At 43.9% G+C, this 24,597-nt stretch overlaps 1 protein-coding gene across 10 annotated transcripts in view; it reads left to right on the top strand.

Moving 5' to 3' along the window:
• Positions 1 to 24,597, top strand: part of nf1a (neurofibromin 1a) — a 357,260-nt gene that overhangs the window by 129,965 nt on the left and 202,698 nt on the right. For all 10 annotated transcript variants that reach the window (XM_059973505.1, XM_059973509.1, XM_059973507.1 and 7 more), the window contains exons 17-25: positions 1,714 to 1,960; positions 7,413 to 7,486; positions 8,899 to 8,982; positions 13,900 to 14,337; positions 15,349 to 15,488; positions 17,259 to 17,381; positions 18,367 to 18,450; positions 20,884 to 21,000; positions 21,157 to 21,338. In XM_059973505.1, the coding sequence (XP_059829488.1) occupies positions 1,714 to 1,960; positions 7,413 to 7,486; positions 8,899 to 8,982; positions 13,900 to 14,337; positions 15,349 to 15,488; positions 17,259 to 17,381; positions 18,367 to 18,450; positions 20,884 to 21,000; positions 21,157 to 21,338 (1,489 nt within the window). The remainder of the gene's footprint in view (positions 1 to 1,713; positions 1,961 to 7,412; positions 7,487 to 8,898; positions 8,983 to 13,899; positions 14,338 to 15,348; positions 15,489 to 17,258; positions 17,382 to 18,366; positions 18,451 to 20,883; positions 21,001 to 21,156; positions 21,339 to 24,597) is intronic.

Raw genomic sequence — 24,597 nt, forward strand, 5'->3', positions numbered from 1 at the left:
AACTTCTTTGCAGCTACTGTGTTAATGTTAATTGATTTACTATTAGTCAAAGGTGGAAGTCCAACTTATTGTCATATGCACATGTGCAATAAACCTCTCACAGACACGAAGCATCACATACTGTAAGCAGCATTCACAAGAAAATCATAAAGTGAACACTATTTCTTACAAGAACAAAACATAATGGAACAAAAAGTTGATTTTAGTACGTAGATTTAGAATGGAGTGATACATCAAATGTTAAAAGTAAAATGAAGTAAGTACAAAAATGGTGGAAACAGTGAGTCAACTAACATACTGCAAACAAAGTTAATATCTCAGTTTATAGTCGCCGCATCAAAACTGAATGCTACCTGACCTGCTGAGTGTTTCCAGCATTTTGTGTTTTCATTTCAGACTTTCCGCATCTATTTTTTTTTCTTTTTATTATTTGCAGTAAATTTACTTTATTTTAGGGTTAAGAGGAAAAATGACAGGTCTTGTCAACGATCTCATTTTAATGCCTGGTATAGTATTTGCAAGCAAAATGTTCCAGAACTGCAGCAGCAATGTGGTTGCTCTCCTGGATAGGTGCAAAACTGGAAATCACTTTCAGAACAAAAATGGTATGACTACTTTTGGGAGCTGTTATAGATTTTATTTGACCTCCTTAAGGAAGAAGGTAATAAAATTAAATTTGTCATTCAATTCTGCTCAATAGTTTAATTTTACTGTCTATAAAGGCCAAGAGTTTGCTCAGGCTTTTGATTCTGAGCTTCTAACCTGCTGCACCTCCTTCACAAAACATAATCCATAATGTGCTTATTCAGTAGGAGCTTGTAAAAGTAGTCTGTTCCTTTTCTATCCTCACGTCAAGACACCAAAACATTTCCAAGTACTTAGGAATGGGATGTTATGTTAAAGATGCATAAGATGTTGATGAGTTGTAATTTAGAGAATTGTGTCCAGTTCTGGTTACCTACCTACAGGAAAGATGGAAAGAGTACAGAGAAAATTTATATGAACGTTGCCAGGACTTGAGGACCTGAATTTATCAGGAAGGGTTGAATAAGTTAGAACTTCATTCCCTGGAACGTAGAAGAATGAGAGGAAACTTGATAAGAGGCATACAAAATTATGAGGGGTATAGATAGGGTAAATGCAAGCACTGATGTTGCGTGAGATTAGAACTAGAGGTCATAGGTTAAGGGTGAGAAGTGAACTGTTTGAGTGAAACATGAGGGTGAGCTTAGAGGGTGGGGAGAGTGTGGAATGAGCTGCCAATGGATTCTTGCTTCGGGTTCAACATTTAAGAGAAATTTGAATAGATACACGAATGGGGAGAGTACGGAGGGCTATGGTCCAGCTGCAGGCCGATGGGACTAGGCAGATTAATAGCTCAGCATGGACTAGATGGGCTGAAGGGCCTGTTAATGTGCTGTAGTTTTCAATGACCACTTATCACACTTATGATGGAGAATTTTTTTAATATAAATTCCTAATTTCCCAAAATCAGTGAACACTGAAAATAGAATTGTGAAAGAATATAGTGTGCCTTGCTGTATGTTTGTATTGTGCTGTAACTGGATTAAATGTTAATATTCTGTTATAATGTGCTTGGAATATTAAGTCTTTTTGGAAGCTATATGCATGGAATATCGTTGCACCTTTAAAATCTGCTTGAACTAATTCACAGCTCTTTTGTTTATTTCTTTGATTTTGTTTCACGCACAGGAGAGTGCCACACTTGGCAGCGGGATCCCCATTTGCCGTCAGGCACAGACGAAACTGGAAGTGGCACTCTACATGTTCCTCTGGAGTCCCGACATAGAAGCAGTTCTCGTGTCCATGTCCTGTTTCCGGCACCTTTGTGAAGAAGCTGATATTAGGTGTGGAGTTGATGATGTGCCTGTCCAAAGCATCCTCCCGAATTATAACACTTTCATGGAGTTTGCATCAGTCAGCAATATGATGTCAACAGGTAGATTTAATGATTAATGACTGTCTACTTACAGCTCAACTTGATACCCTAATTCCGTTAAATTGTGTAAAATTACCGACACTTACTCCATTGGATCTTCTGCCATCCTTTATGTTAAATTACTTTTAACATTGAAAATGCTATGTTGTTACTTGAAATTTGAGGCAGTGTGGCAAGAATGAGATTTTCTCTGCCAGCAATTGAAATTGGGAGTGGTGGTGTTACGTTGGAGGTTGGGCTGATGGAGGTTTTGGATAGGTTAAGAATTAAAATTTTCTGCTTTTAGATAGTTTAAGAATCAGCATTTTACCTACAAATAAATGATAGTGTAGCGCCTCATTTCCTAGCGTATCCGAACCGACTCACAATTAGATAGCCTACGGGGGTTTGCGAGCACAGAGCTTTGGAGCCTCTTCGCCATGGGGGGCCGGTTGACAGAGGCTTAAAAGTGAGGCTGAAGTTTTCGAATAAAGTTTTTCCTTCGACTGCAGTTACCGACTCCGTGTCGTAATTTTAGCGCTGCTTGTAGCATACCGCTACAATTGGTGACCCCGACGGTCCAAACGATTTTTGGACCAGAAATGACCGACGCCGCCTCTGTTCATGCGGTTTCGTTGAAACTGCCGGGTTTCTGGACACAGCGCCCGGACCTATGGTTCCAGCAAGCCGAAGCCCAATTCCACGTTCGCCGGATCACCTCAGAAGACACCCGCTACTACTACGTGGTGGGCTCCCTCGACCAGGACACAGCTGCCCAGGTCGCGGAGTTCGTACAGTCGCCCCCGGCAGACGGCAAGTACACGGAATTCAAAGCCCTGCTCCTCAGGACTTTCGGACTCTCACGGCGCGAGCGGGCTGCCCGTTTACTGCACCTGGATGGCTTGGGCGACAGACCTCCATCGGCTTTAATGAATGAGATGTTGTCTCTGGCCGAGGGACACACAGGCCTCATGTTTGAGCAGGCATTCCTGGAGCAGCTGCCCGAGGACATACGCCTGCTGCTGTCCGACGCGGATTTCAGTGACCCCCGGAAGGTGGCAGCCCGGGCGGACTTGCTGTGGAATGCCAAAAAGGTGAGCGGGGCGTCCATCGCACAGATCTCCCAGCCACGCTCCCGGCAGCAAACCAGTCCAGGCCCGGCCGCAGAGCCCACTAACCCCCGGCCCAATGACCACTGGTGCTTCTACCACCAGCGGTGGGGCGCAGAAGCCCGCTGTTGCCGCCCGCCCTGCAAGTTCCCGGGAAACGCCAGGGCCAGCCGCCGCTGATGGCTACGGCGGCTGGCCATCGGGATAGCCTCCTGTATGTGTGGGATAGAAGGTCGGGACGCCGGTTTTTGGTCGATACTGGGGCTGAGATCAGCGTTTTACCTCCGACGAGTTACGACACCCGCAGCAGGGCACCGGGTCCCCCCCTGAGGGCCGCGAATGGCAGCACAGTAAGGACCTATGGCACCCGTCAGGTGCAGCTACTGTTCGGCCCCAGCCAGTTCACGTGGGACTTCACACTGGCCGCCGTAGCCCAACCGCTTCTGGGTGCGGATTTTTTGCGAGCTCACAGCCTGCTGGTTGACCTGCCCAGGAAGAGACTGGTACACGCCGAGACCTTTCAGACGTTCTCCCTGGGCGCGGCCCAGTTGCCAGCCCCTCACCTCGGCTCCATCACACTGTCCGACAACGACTTCACCAGGGTCCTGGCGGAGTTCCCATCGGTTCTGGCACCGCAGTTCACAGCAGCCATGCCCAGGCACGGCGTACAGCACCACATCCCGACACAGGGACCACCCCTCCATGCCCGTGCTCGGCGGCTTCCCCCGGACAAGCTCCGACTGGCGAAGGAGGAGTTCCAGAGAATGGAGGAATTGGGGATCATCCGGCGGTCCAACAGCCCCTGGGCTTCCCCCCTGCACATGGTGCCCAAAGCGACGGGGGGCTGGAGACCGTGCGGCGACTACCGCAGGCTGAACGAGGCTACCACACCGGACCGCTACCCTGTGCCGCACATTCAGGACTTTGCGGCAAACCTGCACGGCGCCCGGATCTTCTCCAAGGTCGACCTTGTCCGAGGGTACCATCAAATCCCGATGCATCCTGACGACGTCCCCAAAACGGCTCTCATCACCCCGTTTGGCCTCTTCGAGTTCCTCCGCATGCCGTTCGGCCTGAAGAATGCCGCACAGACGTTCCAGCGGTTAATGGACGCGGTGGGACGGGACCTGGACTTCGCGTTCATCTATTTGGATGACATCCTCATAGCCAGCGGCAGTCGTCAGGAGCATCTGTCCCACCTCCGTCAACTCTGCGCCCGACTGAGTGAGTACGGTCTTACAATCAACCCTGCCAAATGCCAGTTCGGACTTGATACCATTGACTTCCTGGGCCACAGGATTACTAAAGACGGGGCAGCCCCTCTGCCCGCTAAGGTAGATGCGGTCCGCCACTTCCCCCGACCCACCACGATCAAAGGCCTTCAGGAATTCGTAGGTATGGTCAATTTCTACCGCCGCTTCCTCCCTTCAGCTGCCCGGATCATGCGCCCCCTGTTCGCCCTGATGTCGGGTCCGAGCAAGGACATTACCTGGGACGAGGAGTCCGCCGCCGCTTTCGTTCAAACGAAGGAAGCTTTGGCTGACGCCGCAATGCTAGTACATCCCAGAATGGACACCCCTACCGCCCTCACAGTGGACGCATCAAACACGGCAGTCGGTGGGGTGCTGGAGCAGCTCATCGCAGGTCGCTGGCAACCCCTGGCGTTTTTCAGCAAACACCTGCGGCCACCCGAGCTCAAGTACAGTGCTTTTGACCGGGAACTGTTGGCGCTCTACCTGGCAATCCGGCATTTCAGGTACTTCCTAGAAGGTCGGCCCTTCACCGCGTTCACGGACCACAAACCGCTTACCTTTGCGTTTACGAAAGCATCCGACCCCTGGTCATCCCGCCAGCAACGCCACCTGTCCTACATCTCTGAATACACAACGGATGTCCGGCACGTCTCGGGTAAGGACAATGTCGTGGCGGATGCGCTCTCTCGCCCTACCGTTCATGCCCTTTCCCAAGGGGTAGACTTTGAGGCACTGGCAGAGGCACAGCAGGTAGATGAGGAGATTCCGAGTTACAGGACTGCAGTCTCTGGTTTGCAGCTCCAGGACCTCCCCGTGGGCCCAGGTGAGAGGACCCTACTCTGTGACGTCGCCACCGACCAGCCCCGTCCAGTCGTCCCCGCAGCCTGGCGGCGACGTGTTTTCGACTCCATTCATAACTTGGCGCATCCCTCCATCCGGACAACTGTCCGGCTGGTTTCCAGCAGGTTCGTTTGGCACGGTCTCCGCAAACAGGTCAGTGAATGGGCCAGAACGTGCATGCACTGCCAGACGGCCAAGGTTCAGCGGCACACCAAAGCCCCACCGCAGCAGTTCCATCCCGCCCACCGGCGTTTCGACCACATTCATGTGGATATCGTGGGCCCCCTGCCAGTGTTGCGCGGAGCGCGTTACCGCCTGACTATCGTGGACCGGTTCACAAGATGGCCAGAGGCGGTCCCGCTCACCGACACCACCTCCGAATCTTGCGCCCGAGCCCTGCTCGCCACCTGGATATCCCGCTTTGGTGTACCAGCCCACATTACCTCCGACAGAGGCGCCCAGTTCACCTCCAGCCTGTGGTCAGCTATGGCCAGCCTTTTGGGGACTCAGCTGCACCACACCACTGCCTACCACCCACAGTCGAACGGGCTAGTGGAGCGTTTCCACCGTCACCTGAAGTCGGCCCTCATGGCCCGCCTGCGAGGAGCCAACTGGGCGGACGAGCTTCCCTGGGTCCTTCTCGGCATCCGCACAGCGCCCAAGGACGACCTGCACGCCTCGTCGGCCGAGTTGGTATACGGCGCGCCCCTGGCCGTCCCCGGGGAGTTCCTACCAGCCCCGAGGGGGCAAGAGGAAGAACCCGCTGCAGTCCTGGGCAGACTTCGCGAGAAGCTCGGTAACCTGGCCCCCATACCCACTTCACAGCATGGGCGGCACCCGACCTGCGTACCCAAAGACCTACGGAACTGTAAGTTTGTGTTTGTACGAAGGGGCGGGCATCGGCCACCGCTGCAGCGGCCATACGAGGGGCCGTTTACGGTGCTCCGGAACAACGGGTCCACGTTCGTGCTGGACGTTGGGGGGAAGGAGGAGGTTTTCACGGTGGACCGCCTCAAGCCGGCCCATGTGGACCTGGCGCAACCGGCCGAGTTTCCGGCGCCTCGGCGCAGAGGCCGACCTCCCAAGCAGGTTCTGGCCCAGGCTGTGGACATTGGGGGGTGTATCGCCGGTTCTGGGGGGGGGTTATGTAGCGCCTCATTTCCTAGCGTATCCGAACCGACTCACAATTAGATAGCCTACGGGGGTTTGCGAGCACAGAGCTTTGGAGCCTCTTCGCCATGGGGGGCCGGTTGACAGAGGCTTAAAAGTGAGGCTGAAGTTTTCGAATAAAGTTTTTCCTTCGACTGCAGTTACCGACTCCGTGTCGTAATTTTAGCGCTGCTTGTAGCATACCGCTACAATAGTTTATTAATGTGTTTTTCATGTCCCAATTATTGGGCTTGTTTTGGTTAGGTGGATTGGTGCAGTAGATGTTGAAGGAAAATGTAGGTCAGGCGAAATTGCGTTTCCTAATGTCTGTTGAATTTAAGTGTTTAGCAAACACTTTTGTTGGGCAGATTCTGGAGTTGATGAGAAATCATTCCTCTCCAGTGTCCTCTAATGTTGGTGCACCTTTTAAAGCTAAAGGATCAACCTTTTGGAAATTTTTGAAGTAGCAAAAAGTAGACCAAGTCCATGAGAAAGTTACTGTGTTGCAAAATCATGGCTAAAATGTCAAAAGTGGAACATTTAGCATAATAATTAAGCTGGCTACAGAATGGAAATGGAAAGCAGGGATTGAAATAGCTCCTGAGATTGGGAGGTGGTGTTGGACAGGATTTGATTTTATAGTACAGGTTCGGTGTGAAATGAACCTTTAGGCTCCCCTATTATAACATCTATATTTTCAACTAGAACTATCCTTATGTAATGTGTGTGAAGGCAAATAGCAAGTCTAATTTAGCATTTTGTCTTTTTTTATGAGGCTGATTTGCTAGCTAGACATAAATGGAAAGCCTGCAGGGAGCCTGCTGGATTTGAAACCAGAACTGCTCACCTCGAATTCCAGTCTGGCCAGTCAAATTTTGAAGTGATATTTTGTTCTTGTTATCCTTTTGAAGACTTGCTCTTCTTTCTGCTTTCAGTGCTAATGAGTTGGAACTCGAAAGTCCCAATATCACACTCACACCACAGCACCTCAGAGGAGTTAACATAGAATGTTGTGCTTCTCATTTGGAAGCTGTTAAACAAATGGATCTTGATCACAGTTGATGGCTCCTTGTCTCCAAGTTTCTGTTCATGTGTTTTATTTTTGTTAATTCCATTCTACAGGGCGGGCAGCTCTTCAAAAGCGGGTGATGGCATTGTTGAGGAGGATAGAGCATCCAACAGCAGGCAACACTGAGGTAAACCTTGAGATACTTTGGCCTTAATTTGTTAAAGATGCAAAAATGCCCTTTTCTATTGTGCACGTTCCATCTGATGGTTGGCATTTTGACAAGTGATGCTTAAGCAGTTGCAAATTGTAGTACTTGTCTCAAAATTTAGGATGAGTCATTTGGCTTTCTCTTGGTTTTTCCTTTCATTGCCTTCTCTTCGTGCTGAATTCCTCAGTGAAGTTTGGCGAATGGTGTATTATCATAGAAGTGAACAGTAACTGCAGTTGCTAATGTTAATCAGCGTATACCAAAGGCTCCTGCTTACTTGAATGGGTAGAAGCAACCAGTGATGATGTATCAATCGTCTTCATTGGTTGTAGCAATTAATATTAAAGTTGAAAGGTCATGTTGCAGCTGGATAGGATTTTGCTAAGGCCACATTTGGAATATTGTGTACAGTCTGTTTACAACACTTCAGGTCGGATCTGCAGTCTCTGGGTGCAGAAGAGGTTACCTAGTTTGGAATGTATAAGCTACAAGAAAAGGTTAAGTCCACTTGGATTTTTTTCTCTGTAATGTAGGAGGCTCAGGGGTGACCTGATAGTAATATATTAAATTACCAAAGACCTACAGTATAGAGGGTAGATTTTTTTGTCCCGTAGTGTGGAAATGAAAATGTGATAGATAATAAATTTAAGTTGAGTGGGTGAAAGTTGTTAAAGGTTTGCAGGGCAAGATTTTTGTTAATATGGGGGGCAGTAGGTCACTCGAATGCACTATTAAGGGAGGTGCTAGAAGCAGATACATTAACAACATTTAAGGGGCATTTAGATAGACACTTGAACAGGCTGGGAATAGAGGGCAAGAGACAAATAGTATTAATTTAGATGGGTGCCACAGTTGGCCAGGGCTATATGTCCAGTTTGAATCTAATGTAATCAGTTTCAGATTATAGATTTGGATTTATCACATGTACTGTACATCAAAACATACAGTGAAATGCATCGTTTGCATGAAAAACCAATAGACCCAAGGATGTGCTGGGGGCAACCCACAAGTGTTGGCACAGATTTCTGCGCCAACATAGCGTGACCGTGATGTAATCATCTAGAGAACTGTCCCCAGCTGTGTTAGCTTTAGTAATAGAAGATTAATTAGTTAAGGATCCAAATTATGTATACTCTGCCACAAATGCAAAGACCACGGAATGTTAAACCTACAAAATCTCTGTTACGTTAACTATGTTTTTTCTGAAATGCATACTGTAGTATTTGGTATTTGTAAATAAAACTTAACGACATTCAGCTTTGTTCAAAACAAATGGAGCCTCTGTTCCCATCTGTGACAGCCAAATTTGGATATTGACAAGTGGGCCATATGTTCTACATTTGCACCATTTCCTTTTCCCCACGCAAACTTCTGCTATTTTGTCTTTATAGGCCTGGGAAGACACACACACAAAATGGGAGCACGCTACCAAGTTAATTCTGAATTATCCAAAAACCAAGATTGAGGATGGACAGGTAAGTCAGTTTGAAAGCATGATACAGAAAGACTCTTGTGCCATGGCCATCAGTAGTTGGGCATCAGTCTCAGTAATGGAATGGGTAGGCATATATACTGAAACGTTGCGGCATTAGAATATGCTTGATATTTTAATTTTTTTGTGGCATAGGAAACTAGATTTGAATAAGAACAAAAAATATTGGGTGAGGTATAATCTGTGGAGAGAGAGATTTTCCCCATTCTCCAGATGACCTGAGTATCTTCTGCACTCACTGATCATCTGTTAGATATCCACCATCTGTAACATTTTGAATTTGTTTATAAATGCTTCCTGTTAACACAGATGCCTAAAGCCAAACAATGTTTCCAGACCCATCAGAAACATTCCGAGTTCACGAGCACATAACTCTCCAAACAGAGCAAAAGATGATGAGCTGGTCCTCCCTAGCGCTTGCTGGCAGATCTGAAATTGCATCCCAGAGTCATGTGAAAATCTAAGGCTTGCCATAGAAAATGTAATTATCATTTTGCACCAGTCCTGCGGAGACACCTGGCGTTTTGCTGGGGATTTGCACCTCTGATCCCGCCTCAGGACATATTTGGAACGTGCTCCAAGACACCATTGATTTCAGCGGCAATTGTAGGCCCTAAGGATTGAGGCAAAGATTGGTGTAGTACTATTTTTAGGTGTTTTAGGTTAATATTTTAGATTAGTTATTTGTAGTTTGGTGTTCTTAATATTCTCATGACAACAGAATGGTTATTGATGTGTCTGCTTTTATTCATAAACTTGGAAGGCCAAATTTTCATTAAAGAAATCCAAGCAGTCATAAGATATCATATAATCAATTTTGGTAAGTTATCAAATGACAGGATTGTTTTATTCTGCTTTTTCAGATAACTCATGATCTTTTTAAAAGTTGTGGAGAAATTGGCAAAAGCATAATTTTTGTTCTAATACATTTTCTCTACTCATTTCCAGCACTAACTGGACCATGAAAATTGAAATGCTCCCTTTTCAACTCCGTGTGATTATCATGTGCTTAAAGTGAAAAATTGAAATGAAATACAGTGGATTCTGGTTAATTGGGCCATCGGGTAATCAGGGCAGCCACTGATTTGGGACAGCTCAAAAATAAGCGGGCTTTCCTTCATTTATTTGGGACACGATGCTGCTTAATTGGGGCAAGATACTGTTGCCAAATGTCTTCTAATTAATGTCAGTCACATGCAGTTGCGTGACTTTTAGACACTACACCCTGCTTAGAGCAAACAGTTCTTAAATGACAGTTGTTTATGTTTGTGTTCAAAAAGCAGTGATTTTTGTCACTGTTAGTAAGCATTAAGTCAACTCAATACTGTTTTGCCCACTGCGGTTTCAAGCATTCAGGCTTGGAGATGCCAGAAATGGCTGGGAGTGAAAATGGAACGATTTCACTATGTCAACAAGTTAGGAACTATGAAGAACATGAAGGTATTGACAATCATTTTGAACTTTACAATGAAAATGAAGATCTGGAAAATGCAGTCAACGGAAGGATTATATGCGACAGTCCATTGTCTACCCTAAGTGTTTGCACTGATTTTGTCAGCTTATGTGGCCCCCGTTGGTCGTGGTCGACCATGGGTACTGCGCCTGTGGTAGTCACTGGTTTGTCGAGCAGCGTTAACTGTGGTTATTGAAGCTATTGAGGTTATAGTCAATTAAAAGAACATAACAAGGTTCTCTAGATTAATTCCTCGATCGATAGCTATTGCAAACTAATGCATGGTTTTATAGTCTTGAAGGTAGTGTTCTAAATTGTTCTGTTTATCATTTAAATATATTAATTAAATAATTTGTTACACATTTAAATAGAGGTTTGGCTTTTTTATACCCTTTTAGCTAAATTTCGGTCAATTGAAGCAGCTGCTTAATTGGGCTGAAATGTACTGGTCCTGATATGTCCCAATTAACGGGAATCCACTGTATTGTTACAAACCAACTGGTGAAGGTTTGGTCAAATAAAATCATATATTGATGAAGCCTCATAGTATCAGAATCTAAATAGTTATCAAATAGGATACTTACATAGATCAGTAGAGCACAGTACTAAACTAGCATACCCTTGACAAAGTTAGGTACTCTTTCCTAATAACATCTTCACCAAATATTTGCTCTGAAGAACTGCTGTAATATATTTTTGTATTTCTACACTTTTTATGGGCCATTTTGATTATGTTCTGATGTTTATTTTTCTTATTTTTGCTTGCTTTTTGTGCTACTTAATTAATTTTTATATGTATTTCTTATTGTAATTTATAGTTTTTCTATTATTATGCATTGCACTGTTCTGCCACTGCAAAACAACAGATCTCACAGCATATGCTAGTGATATTAAACCTGATTCTGATTCTGTAATTTAGTTTTCGAATCCCGGACACAAAATACTTTCTTCCTATTTTTTTTCTCCAACTCCTTTTTCCCTGGTTGGCGATGGTGATTGGATGATAGTATAGCAGAGGATGCCAGAGGTAGGTCTTTTACAGAGAGTGGTGGGTACATGGGATGTGCTGCCGAGGTGATGGGAGAGGCAAATACATTAGGAGCATTTAACAGTCTCTTAGATAAGCACATGAATGATAGAAAAATGGAAGGGTTAAGTTTATCTTGTAAGTTAAAAATCAGCCTAGCATCATTCTCAGCGACTCCACTGTACTGTAGTGCTTTCTATGTTCCTTAATCAATTTAGCAAAACAGTGTTTATTATTATTATCAGATATTCTTTTATCTGGAGTATACCTCTACATGAAAATGCACCTGCTTTTCTTTTTTCCTTTGGCTTATATCATAAGATTGTAAGATATTGAAGCAGAATTAGGCTGTTTGGTCCATCAAGTCAGCTCTCCTCACGGCTGAAGGAAATTCCCTCTCAGCCTCGGTTTGCAGCCTTCCCCCGTATCTCTTTGTGTCCTGACCAGTCAGGAAGCTGTCGACCTCTGCTTTAAATATACATAAAGACTTGGCCTCCACAGCTGCCCGCAACAAAGAATGACATAGATTCACCACTCTTTGGCTGAATTCCTCCTCATCTCTTTTTTAAAAAGGATGCCCCTCTATCCTGAGGCCGTGTCCTTTGGGCTTACACTCTCCCACTACACATTCACTCTATCAACACCTTTCACCATTCAATAGGTTTTATTAAGGTCATCCCTCACTCTCAGAACTCCGGTGAATACAGGCCCAGAGCTATTAAACGCTCTTCATATGACAAGCCATTCAATCCTGGAATCATTTTTGTGAACCTCCTTTGAACTCTCTCCAGTTTCAGCTCATCCTTTCTAAGATGAGGGGCCCAAAACTGCTCACAGTACTCCAAGTGAGACCTCACCAGAGCTTTATAAAGTCTCAACATTACATGCTTGCTTTTACATTCTCATCCTCTCGAAGTGAATGCTAACAATGCCTTCCTCACCACAGACTCAACCTGCAAACTAACCTTTAGGGAATCCTGCACAAGAACTCGCAAGTCCCTTTGTGCCTCAGTTTTTTGTATTTTCTCTCCACTTAGAAAGTAGTCAATCCTTTCATTTCTTCTAGCAAAGTGCATGGCCTTACACTTCCCAAAACAGTAATCCATCTGGCATTTCTTTGCCCATTCTCTTAATCTGTCTAAATCCTTCTGTAACCTCTCTGCTTCCTCAGAACTATCTGCCCTCCACCTATCTTCATATTGTCTGCAACCTTTGCAACAAAGCCATCGATTCCATCATCCAAATCATTAAATCATTGGCATATAATGTAAAAAAAAATCGGTCCCAAAGCAGACCCCTGTGGAGCACCACTAGTCTCCAGCAGTCAGCCAGGAAAGGCTCCTTTTATTCCCACTCTTTGCCAGCTGCCAATCAGCCACTGCTTTATCCATGTGAGAATCTTCCCTGTAATAGCATGGGCTTGTAGAGAGTTTCTGTTAGGCTTTGTGTCTCTGCTTTGTGATTCACTGGCCTCCCACATTTAATTTCAACTATAAACTTGCTTTCATTTATAGTAAGTAATAAGCAATCTGATTCTGGGATTTAGCTGATATAAGCTGAGATCCCAATGTAAACCCTTCTGGTTCTTAAGCCCATCATCCCTGCAGGGGCATGGACACAGACAGCAGCTCGCCAGAGTCCTGCGTCTTAGGCCAGTCTTTCTCATTTCCCCCAGGTGTAGCTCATCGTACTTCTTCTAGGTGACGTTCCTTCCTCTCCCAGGTATGAGGTCTTCGGAGCTTTCTTTTGGCATTTCTCTTGGTTTTTACAGGATGGGGTTGCTGACCCCCTCACCCACCCACCCCTTCCCCCCACCTTCGCAAACGGGTTTAGAACTGTCAATGACAGTTAATAAAAGCATTATTTACCGGCGCCTGGCTGCCTATGAATATGCCTGTTATATCAGTACTGTCTGAATTAGTTTAGCAACAAACCCACAAGTTTCTGTCTGATTCTGTCCGTGCTTTTCTTCTGTAACTTGAATTACAGGTGGTGCTGTACTGTAGGAGTTAGACAAAACTTTACTGCGCCAGTCATCACTGATTGGGGTGCAGTTCCCACCAGTGACTGTAAGGAGTTTCTGTGTTCTTCCTGTGACATCATGGGTTTCCTCTAGGTGCTCTGATTTCCTCCCGCATTATAAAGATGTAAGGCTAGTGAGTTGTGAGCATGACGTGTTGGTGGCAGACATCTGTGAACTGCCCCCAGCACAATCCTTGCACTGTGTTGGTTGTAGATACAAGTGACGCATTTCACTCTATGTTTTGTTGTACATGCAACAAATAAAACTCATTTTAATCAATCTTAATTTATAATATTTTAAGGAAGCTATTTTCTTAAGTAGTTCTGTTGTGCATGAAGAATAATCCTTCATAATATTTAATCTGTCTTAATATGTACTGACGTGCTTCCACCTTTAGGTATCAGAAAGTCTTCATAAGACGATTGTTAAGCGCCGGATGTCACATGTAAGTGGTGGCTCGATAGACCTGTCGGACACTGACTCGCTACAGGAATGGATTAACATGACAGGCTTCTTGTGTGCAATAGGAGGGGTCTGTCTCCAGCATCGCACGAACTCAGGCTTAGTCACTTACAGCCCTCCCATGGGGCCAATCACTGAAAGGAAGGGTTCCATGATATCCATGGTTTCGACTGAAGGAAATACAGAGACTCCGGTCAGCAAGTTTTTGGACCGACTGCTCTCGTTGATGGTGTGCAATCATGAGAAAGTAGGGCTCCAGATCAGGACTAATATTAAAGACCTAGTCGGACTGGAGCTCAGTCCCGTACTTTACCCCATGCTCTTCAACAAGCTGAAAAATTGCATCAGCAGGTTTTTTGACTTGCAAGGCCAGGTGGGTATCCAAGCAAATCTACTTAATCCTCATCACTGTTTCTCGGCTATGGAATTGAGATGAAATGTGCTCAAGACCTGCCACAATGTGTTATGCAAGTTTGTGCTGTTGTGGATGGGAAAGGGTGGGTGGTGGGAAAATTGAATTAAAAACCAGTTAGATACACTTGATATAAGTTCTCAGGTTGGAGAAGCAACATCTCATATTCCGTCTGGCTAAATTCCAACCTGCTGGAATGAACACTGATTTCTCTAATATGTGAATACTTATCCCCCCCCCCCCTTCTCCCTTCTCTTTTTTTCCTATTCCCCATGCTTACTCCCTCTTACTCCTTCTGTGATCCACACGTGTCCATCACCTTTCTCTGGTTCCCCTCCTCCTTCCCTTTCTCCCATGGTCTACTGTCTCTCCTATCAGATTCCTTCCTCTTTAGCATTTACCGCTTCTATCTATCCTGCCTCAGCTTCTCACTTCATCTATCTTTCCCTTCACCTGGTTTCAGCTATCACCTGCCAGCTTGTACTCTTTCTCTTCCCCTCACTTTCTTATCCTAGCTTGTTCGCTTTCTTTTCCAGCCCTTAAGAAGGTTCTTGGCTCAAAAACGTCAACTCTTTATTCCCCTACAATAACGCTGCCTGACCTGCTGCTGAGTTCCTCCAGCATTTTGTGTATGTTGCTCTGGAATCTGCAGAATCTCTTGTGTTTGATATAAATTCATTTTCTGTATTAGTGATATTCAAACAAAATATGCAAAAGCATGGATTCGGAATAGATGTAGATCACTTAGCCTCTCCATCCTGTCCTGCCAGTTAGCAACATTATAGCTGATCTTTAATACCTGCAGAAGATCAGTTATCAATGACCTAGAACCTGGTTTTCTACAATTCTGGTTTTGGTGACAGATGAATTCATTTTCTTTGGCCTCGGGGCACCACTTTCCCATTTGGTTGCACGTGGTATTTTCAGTGAAAGTGATAATGCTTCTTACAACAGAACTGTATTTTCATACAGGTGTTATTGAATGATACAAACACACCATTTGTGGAACAGACTATAGCAATTATGAAGAACCTGCTCGACAATCACACTGAAGGCAGTTCAGAGCACCTCGGGCAGGCTAGCATTGAAACGATGATGCTCAATTTAGTCAGGTAATGTTTTTCCTGCAGGTGTGTGTCTTCCTCTCATTTGGCCTTCAGGTATGATTCCCTCTATTGGCATCATGACTGCTAATTTTTCTCACCTCTCTTGCTGAAGTAGCCATCATTCGCTAATGAGATTAGATATTATACTAGATGTGACTGAGAGGCTAAGCATGGCGCCAATGCCATAGCTAAGTTTGCTTTTGACACAACTGTCTATTGGCTGAATCAAAGGTGGTGACAAGTCAGCACAGTTGAGGGAGATTGAAAATCTGGCTGAGTAGTGCCATAACAACGATTCCACGTCAGCAAAACCAAAGAGACTTCAGGATTTGGAAACTGCAGGTCCGTGAGCCAGTCCTCATTGGGGGATCAGAGGTGGAGAGGGTCAGCAACTTTAAACTAATTGGTGTTGTCATTTCAGAGAATCTGTCTTGGGTCCAGCACATAAATGCCATTATGAAGAAAGCACAACAGTGCCTCTACTTCCTTAGAAGTTTTCAAAGATTTGCATGTCATCTAAAATGTTGACAAACTTCTTGATATGGGGTGGAGAGTATATTGATTGGTTGGGAAATACCAATGCCCTTGTAGGGAAAGTCCTACAAAAAAGAGTGGATACATGGGTAAAGCCCACCCAACATTTACGTGGAGAACGCTGTTGCAAAAATTCAGCACCCATCATCAAGGATGCCTAGCACCTAGGCTATACTCTCTTCTCAATGCTGCCATCAGGAAGGAGGTACAGAAATCTCAGGACCTACACCACAAGGTTTAGAAATAGTTATTATCCTTCAACCATCAAGCTATTGAACCAGCGGGGATAACCACTCAACTTCACTCACTCCATCACTAAACCTTTCTCACAACCCGTGGATTCACTTTCAAGTACCCTGCATCTCATGTTCTCAATAGTTAATGCTTATTTACTTATTATTGTTGTTATTATTTACTTTTTCTCTCTTTTTGTATTTACAGTTTATTTTTTTGCATGTTGGTTTGTCCATCCTGTTGAGTACAGTCTTTCACTGATTTTATTTTGGTTCTTGTATGTACTGTGAATGTCCACAAGAAAATGAATCTCAGGGTTGTACATGGTGACATACTGTCTGTGTACTTTGATAACAAATTTACATAGGAGTTTGAACTTTGAGAGTAAATATATCAGTATCACTTGAAGGTAACAAGTCAACTTGCTCAGACAATAAGGCACAGGAGTAGAGTTAAGCCAGTTGGCCCATCGACTCTGTCCTGCTATTCAATCATGGCTGATTTATTATCCTTTTATCAACCTTTTTCTTCTGCCTTCTACCTGTAGCTTTTGACTCCCTTAGTAATAAAAAACCTATAGCCAAGGACATGGCCTCCACAGACGCTTGTGGCAATAAATTCCACAGATTCATCATCTGAAAAGAAATTCCTCCTTATCTCTGTTCTAAAGAGACATCCTTGTATTTTGTGGCTGGGCCCTTTGGTCCCAGTCTTTCCTGACATTGTTGAAAGAAGCTAAAGTAGAAGTACTGACCGCTTTTCAGAATGTGTGATCTTGATTTGTCTTGGGTTTGAATGGGAGCTACTATTCATGAGAGCTACTAATTCCAAACCATCAGGCTGCTTATCTGATCTTATTTGTCAAGTGATTATTTATCCAGCTGATCTTCTGCTGCTAGCATTACTGAATGATTAACTTTCATTTTTCTTACGCATTAAGCTGATGTAAAGAAGTAGAATCCATAAATGTTGTATGACCAGCTGGCCATTTTGTGCTCTTTGATGCAGGTATGTGCGCGTTCTTGGGAACACTGTCCACGCAATTCAGATCAAAACCAAACTCTGTCAATTGGTGGAAGTCATGATGGAGAGGCGAGATGATCTCTCCTTCTGCCAAGAGATGAAATTTAGGTAAGCATTTAAAATCAAACATTTTAGTGGTGATATAAGGCTGTATGCAGAAGCCCGGACCCTTGTTTCAGAGGTAGCATTCAAAATCATGATGGCAGCTTGAAATTGAAATGCAACTTCGACATTGGAGGTGCTTGGCTTGTGAGTCCAATGGAGACTGAAGGCCTGTCCTTGAGTTGGAGGAGAGAAAGGAAGACTAGAAGGGCATGGAGAGGGGGAAGCAACCAAATGGCGATGAAGGCGACTTCATATAGAAAAACTCGGTATTCATGCTATTGGGTTATAGACTATCCAGATGGAATATGAGGATTCCAGCGTCTGCAGTCTCTTATGTCTTGGTCATAATATGCTGCCTGTTGTTCTTCAGGAGAAGTAATTGGCCAGTGCGCCCTCCAGACTCGACATTGTCTTTCACACTTAGCTGCCATCTGAAATGGCTAGCAAACCCATTTTAAATTATGGACAATAAGCATTGGCCTTGCCATACGCTTGCACGTGTCTTGAATAAGTATATCATAGACAAATGTGACTGAGAATTGTATTATCCAGAGAATTGGAATGTAAGTAATCCTGATGAAGGGTCTCGGCCCAAAACGTCAACAGTGCTTCTCCTTACAGATGCTGCCTGACCTGCTGAGTTCCACCAGCATTTTGTGTGTATTGTTTGAATTTCCAGCATCTGCAGATTTCCTCGTGTGAGCTCTACAATTTGTCGTGAGAATAGTTTGTCCTCATTGTGTTGTCATCATGGAAAACTGGGAGATTAGCTGACCTGTTGAGTCCTCAGCATTTTGTTGTATGTTATTCTAGACTTCCGGCTTCTGCAGAATCCTCTCCATAGATGCTGCCTGACCTGCTGAGTTCCTCCAACATTTTGTGTGTTTTACTCTAGATTTTCAGCACCTGCAGAATCGCTAGTGTTTTACAACCTATAGGCATTGATATTGGAAGTTTGCATTGCAAAATGTTTTTTTTAATTATCCAGGAACAAGATGGTGGAATACTTGACCGATTGGGTTATGGGAACATCAAACCAGGCTGCTGATGATGATGTGAAGTGCTTAACGAGGTAAACCTAATTTTTTTTCTTTATCCAATTAGATGTTTCTCAGCCAAGGTTAACATTATTACTCAAATTATCCTCTTTTCCAGAAGTATGTGTACTGTAACAAATACTGTGGAAAATGCTTTCTAATTTCTAAAGTTTTATTGTTATCAAATTAAAAACATGAAAAAAAATAAAATTGACAAATTGGTTTACTAGCTCTTTTGTGACCTACCTGGAAGGTTCCCACCCACTGCAGCAAGACTGCCCCCTTTGTGAATGAATGGAAGGTCTTTTTATTTTTGGGCGGCACGTAAGTGGTTAGTGCAGCTGCTTTATAGTGCTAGCTGTAAACCTGATCGGGGTTCAGTTCTTGCGGCTCAGCGAGAAGTTTGCACGTTCACCCCTTGACCACGTGTGTTTCCTCGGGTTTCAACATTCAAAAGTGCAAAGTAAAATTTATTATTAGCGTAGATACGTGCACAACAGTACATACAACCCTGAGATGCTTTTTCCTGTGGGTATACTTAACAAATCTATAGAACAGTAACTGTGAACAGGATCGGTGAATGAGCAAGTACATAGAAGACAACAAATGCAAATATAAATAAATAACAAGATAAAGAGTCCTTAAGTTGAGATCATTGGCTGTGGGAACATGTCAATAGATGAGTAGATATCCTCTTTTGTTCAAGAGCCTGATGGCTGAGAGATAATAACAGTTCTTAAACTTGGTGGTACAAGTCCTGAGGCACTTGCACCCTCTGCCTGCTGGCAGCAGCAAGAAAAGATCAGGGCCTGAGTGGTGAGGATCATTGATGATGGATGCTTCTCTATGACAGTGTCTCATATAGATGTGCTTAATGGTTGGGAGGGCTTTACCCGTGATGTACTGGGCTGAAGCCACTGCCTTTGAAAGAATTTTCTGTTCAAAGGTATTGGTGTTCCCATACCAGGCCGTAATGCAGTCAGTCACTACACATCTATAGAAGTTTGTCAAGGTATTTGATGGCATACCTCCGACATTCCACGAAAAAAGATGTTTGGATTAGGATTAGTAAGATGTGGGCTTGCAATATTGGTGCCAGAAACACGGCTCACTGGCAGGCACACCATCAGACTGTTTTGGTCATTGGCGCAAATGATTCATTTCACTGTGTTTCAATGTACGTGTAACACAGAAGGCTAATCTTAGATCTTAATCTTATTCTTGTCACATGTACTTAGTGAAAACCTTTGTTTTGCATGCCATCCATACAGATAATTTCATTGCAACAGTTCATTGAGATAGCACAAGATAAAGTAAAAGAAGAATGTAGAATAAGGTGTGATAGCAATGGAGAAAGTTGTTTAGAAACAAATCTACTCTAAAAGTTGTGAAAATACTATGAGGCCCTGAGTTCCTTTTAATTGTTTGTGCCAATCCACCCCCAGATCCCAAACGCAATGAAAATACAGAATATCTTATTATTTTTCAACTTTACTGTTCACAGATGCTCCTCACAACCTTTATAGCCCTTTACCAATTTCATTATGGCACTGGAGTTCTTGATAATTGTTCTAATATTTGTCCATCGCAAACTTCAATTTCTCTATGTTCTATTTTAAGCAGCTCCACTTTACATTAATGAATTTACTATTCCACAGGCCTTGAGATTAGAAAGTTCTAACCTTGTACTGAAGAATTGATAATTGTGACATAATTTCTTCTAGTGCTGCTTCAGGCTATATATGTATCTTGGAAGCACTTCAGAACACAATTCAGTTTGGGTGTCTAAATACATTTTCATTTAATAACATAATATGTTATTCTGGACTGTACAAAATAGCAAAATACAAGATAGGGCCGCAGGGTAGCTTAGTGGTTAACACAACCCTTTACTGTACAGGCAAGACAGGTTCAATTCCTGTAAGGAGCTTGTACTTTCTCATGACCGACGAGTTTTCCTTCGGGTGCTCTGGGTTTCATCCTACAGTCTAAAGAAGTACTGCTTGGTACGTTAATTGGTCATTGTAACTTGACCTGTGACTCAGCTGGGAGTAAATTGTGGGATTGCTGGGCAGTGTGTTTCGAGGGACCTATTCCATGCTGTATCTCAGCAAGTAAATTAATAATGTGACGTACATAAAATAATCCAAGACCCTTCATTGGGTCTGGGTCCGAAACATCAATCATTAATTCCACTCCATAGATGCTGCTTGACCCTGCTGAATTCCGCCAACATTTTGTATGTTTTACTCTGGATTTCCAACATTTGCAAAATCTCCTGTGTATATAATCAAGGGATGTCGTCGATGTAATGAGCTCTGCAGTAACTTTACATGGAAAATAAACCGTACTGTAACTTTGGATTTGATTTCTGTCTGGTGATGGAACCTAAAAAAATAAAGAAAAAAACATGTTTTATGAAATTTAAAAAAATAGAACTTGGAATTCTTTATGACTGTCTTCTGCAGAGACCTTGACCAAGCAAGTATGGAGGCCGTGGTGTCGTTGCTTGCAGGGTTACCTTTACAACCCGAGGAGGGGGATGGCGTAGAATTAATGGAGGCAAAATCACAGCTCTTCCTCAAGTGAGTCCAGTTTGTGATACAGAAAACAACAAACCAATTTGTTGCATCTGGTGGTAATTTGAATTATGCCCAAAAAAGCTCCTTATCTAGCACGTATTATGTAAAAAAAAAAATCACAAAATTTGCAATATCTCAGTAAAAGTGACTTTTCCTTAGGTATTTTACACTCTTCATGAACTTGCTCAATGACTGCAGCGAAGTTGAGGAGGAAACAGCACAAACTGGTGGACGGAAGAGAGGGATGTCACGTCGCCTTGCTTCACTTAGGCACTGCACGGTTCTTGCAATGTCCAATCTTCTCAACGCCAATGTAGATAGTGGACTCATGCACTCAATAGGTGAGCTTCAGTGTCTCTTTTTATTTCTTCAAATGTTTGTCACATATTTTGACATGGGCAGTTGACCATTACACAGTTTCTTGCTTGTTGGCGCTCAGACACACATTGAACATATCAAACTGTTTGACAATTGGATATTTTTAGGGTCTAATTTTTTAAGTGGGCAGTACTACCTCTAACATAATTTTTTAAGGTATTGTAACAGAGTCATAGAGAACTACAGCTCTGAAGTACCTCCTCAGCCCATCTAGTCTGTTATCTGAACTGCTATTCTGCCTAGTCATATTGACCATAGTCCTCCATACCCCTCTCATACATGGACCTATCCAAACCTCTTTTAAATTTTACAATTGAACCCACATCTAACACTTGCACTGGCAGCTTGTTCCACACTCGCACCACCCTCTGAATAAAGAAGTTACTGCTCTGATTCTCCTGAATTTCCTTTTGTCCTAATCCTGTGACCTCTGATTCTAGTCTCACCCAACCTGAGGCTCAACACCCAGCATTCATCCACTCTTTCTATACTGTAGTGTTCTCGCTCGGCGTGTAAGATAACGCTGAACTAAACACCGAGATAAACCGTAGTCAATGAAAACAGGGTCGCAGTAAGATTAACCATTTACTGTTCGCTCTTCCTCATTAACATATGGTGAAAACTGTTGATAAAACAATACAAGATTTGTACAGCATTTGTTTCCTTCTTGATATTACATTTACATCGTAAATACTTGCAAGAGTAAAACTACAACAACTACATTACATTAAAGTGCAGCATACAGTCAGAATCTACCTACGCCATTGACTGCTTTGAATACACTTCAACACAAACTATCCGCAACTCTTTAACTAACGAAAACTTAAACCTTATCGACCGTCGTTACTTTTAGCAGGATCAGCGTTAACATTTTAATTCAACATATCGATTATCTCATGACTTACAGCATTGCTCTCACTATGTTCCTAGTGCGTTGAAAGACAACCTTTCTTGCGCTGGACTCGCGCATGTGTGGCCCCCTCCTTCCCGTTTCTCCAAACCGGTATTTTCCCACAGGACGCGGTGAAGCCGGTTGTGACGTCATTGCATGCCGCGATATATCACAGACAACGACTTTACTTTAAACAGTCCTAACTTTAACTAAAATGCTAACAAACGAATTACTAAGCGAAAAACTATAAACTAAATAACTGCCATAAAGGCAACACATATACCCTTCATAATTTTTTATACCTTCATAAGATCTCCCCTCATCTGCTATGCTCCCGGGAATAAAGTTCTAGCCTTTTTAACCTTTTCCTATAACTCCTCAATTCCTGACAACATCCTTGTAAGTTTTCTTTGCACTCTTTCAATCTTACTGCTATCTTTCCTGTAGGTAGGTGACCAGAATGGCACCAAATACTTCAAATTTGGCCTCACCAACATCTTACACACTTTAACTTAACATCCCAACTTCTATACTTAATGCCTGATTTTTGATGGCCAATGTGTCAGTAGCTTTCTTTATGACCTACGATGCCAGTTTTAAGGGATTATGGACCTATACTCCTAGTTCCCTTTGTTTTACAGCAGACCTCACACTTGTCTGCATTCATTTCCATCTGCCATTTTTCAGCCACTTACCCAGACAGTCAAGGTCATGCTGCAAGCTCTGATAGCCTTCCTCACTGCACACTAAGCCTCGAATCTTGGTATCATATCCAAATTTGGTGATCTAATTTACAATTTTTAGATTATGATCTAAATTATTAATATAGTTAAACAACATGGGTCCAGCACCAATCATGACTCCAGACAGAGAGGCAACCGCTCTCTGGCTTCTTCCACTAGGTCAGTGTTGAGTCCAGTTGACAACCATCCTGAATGCCAGGTGACTTAAGCTTCTGGACCAGCCTCCCTTGTACAGTAGACCTTTGTGAAAGACCTTGCTAAAATTCATGCAGACAAGGTCCACTGCCAGCCCTTCATTAGCCTCCTTGACAAACTTTATTAGATAGGTTACACATGATCTACCATGCACAAAGCCATGTGGGCCATCCCTAATTAGGACCTGTATATTCAAATACTCATATATTCTGTCCCTAAGGATACCTTCCAATAATTTACCCACAATTGATGTCATGCTCACCGGCCTATCATTTTCCAGCTTATTCTTAGAGCTGTTTTTGAGCAACAGAACAACGTTAGCTGTCTTTCAGTCCTGAGACCTCACCTTGGACTAAAGCTACTTTTAATATCTCTGCCAGGGCCCCTGCAATTTGTGCACCAGCCTCCTACAAAGTCTGAGAGGACTCCTTATCGGTCCCTGGGGGTTTATCCATTCTTATTTGTTTCAAGCCGGCTGGTACCTTTTCCATAATCAGATATGGTCCATGACCTCGCTCCCTTTTTGCCTCATTACTATAGTCTTGACGATCTCCTGTGTAAATACAATGCAAAAAAAAATTCATTTAAGAACTTGCCCACCTCCTTTGATTCCATGCATAGATGACCCCGCTGACCTTCAAGAAAACCAATTTTGTCCCTTGCTGTCCTTTGGCTTTAATTCAAAGGTTTCAAAGGTACGTTTAATGTCAGAGAAATGCATACAATATACATCCTGAAATGCTTTTTCTTCGCAACCATCCACAAAAACAGAGGTGTGCCCCCAAAGAATGAACGACAGTTAAATGTTAGAACCTCAAAGTCGTCCCCCCCCCCCCCCCCCACCCCAGCTCTCCTCCCTCCGGTGCAGAAGTGGCAGCAAACGACGATCCCTCCTTCCCCCACCAGCAAGTAAAAACCACTGGCACCCACCACCAAGCACTCAAGCATGTAGCAAAGCAACGGCAAGGACACAGACTTGCTGTATCCCAATAACTACTGGTTCACCTGGTATTTGACATGCCACAGGCTCTCTGTCTCTCCCTAAGTAAGGGAGGAAGAGGTGTCTCCATTTCACAGTGAGAGGAGAGACATAACAAACAACTCGCTGGTGTACGATGTTAAAAATCCGTTGTGTCTGTGCCCAAAGATCTCGGATCTCCGGGCACACAGCCATGGATCCTCCGACTCCCCATGACACACCAGTCTCCTGCCGGGACACCGACCTTCGATCCGCCCATCTCCAGAGCCACAAGATCTCGGCCCTCTGAAGGCGAGCTATGCTCTTAGGGTGTGTCCTGGGCATGTCGAATAACGGCCAGTCTTGAAACCCCGAGAGCAGGTCCCATTGCCGCAAAGAACCGAAGTCAACATGTAACTCCAGGTCAGGAATTT

This window comes from Hypanus sabinus, chromosome 6 (assembly GCF_030144855.1).
Source record: "Hypanus sabinus isolate sHypSab1 chromosome 6, sHypSab1.hap1, whole genome shotgun sequence".
Taxonomy (NCBI): Eukaryota; Metazoa; Chordata; class Chondrichthyes; order Myliobatiformes; family Dasyatidae; genus Hypanus; species Hypanus sabinus.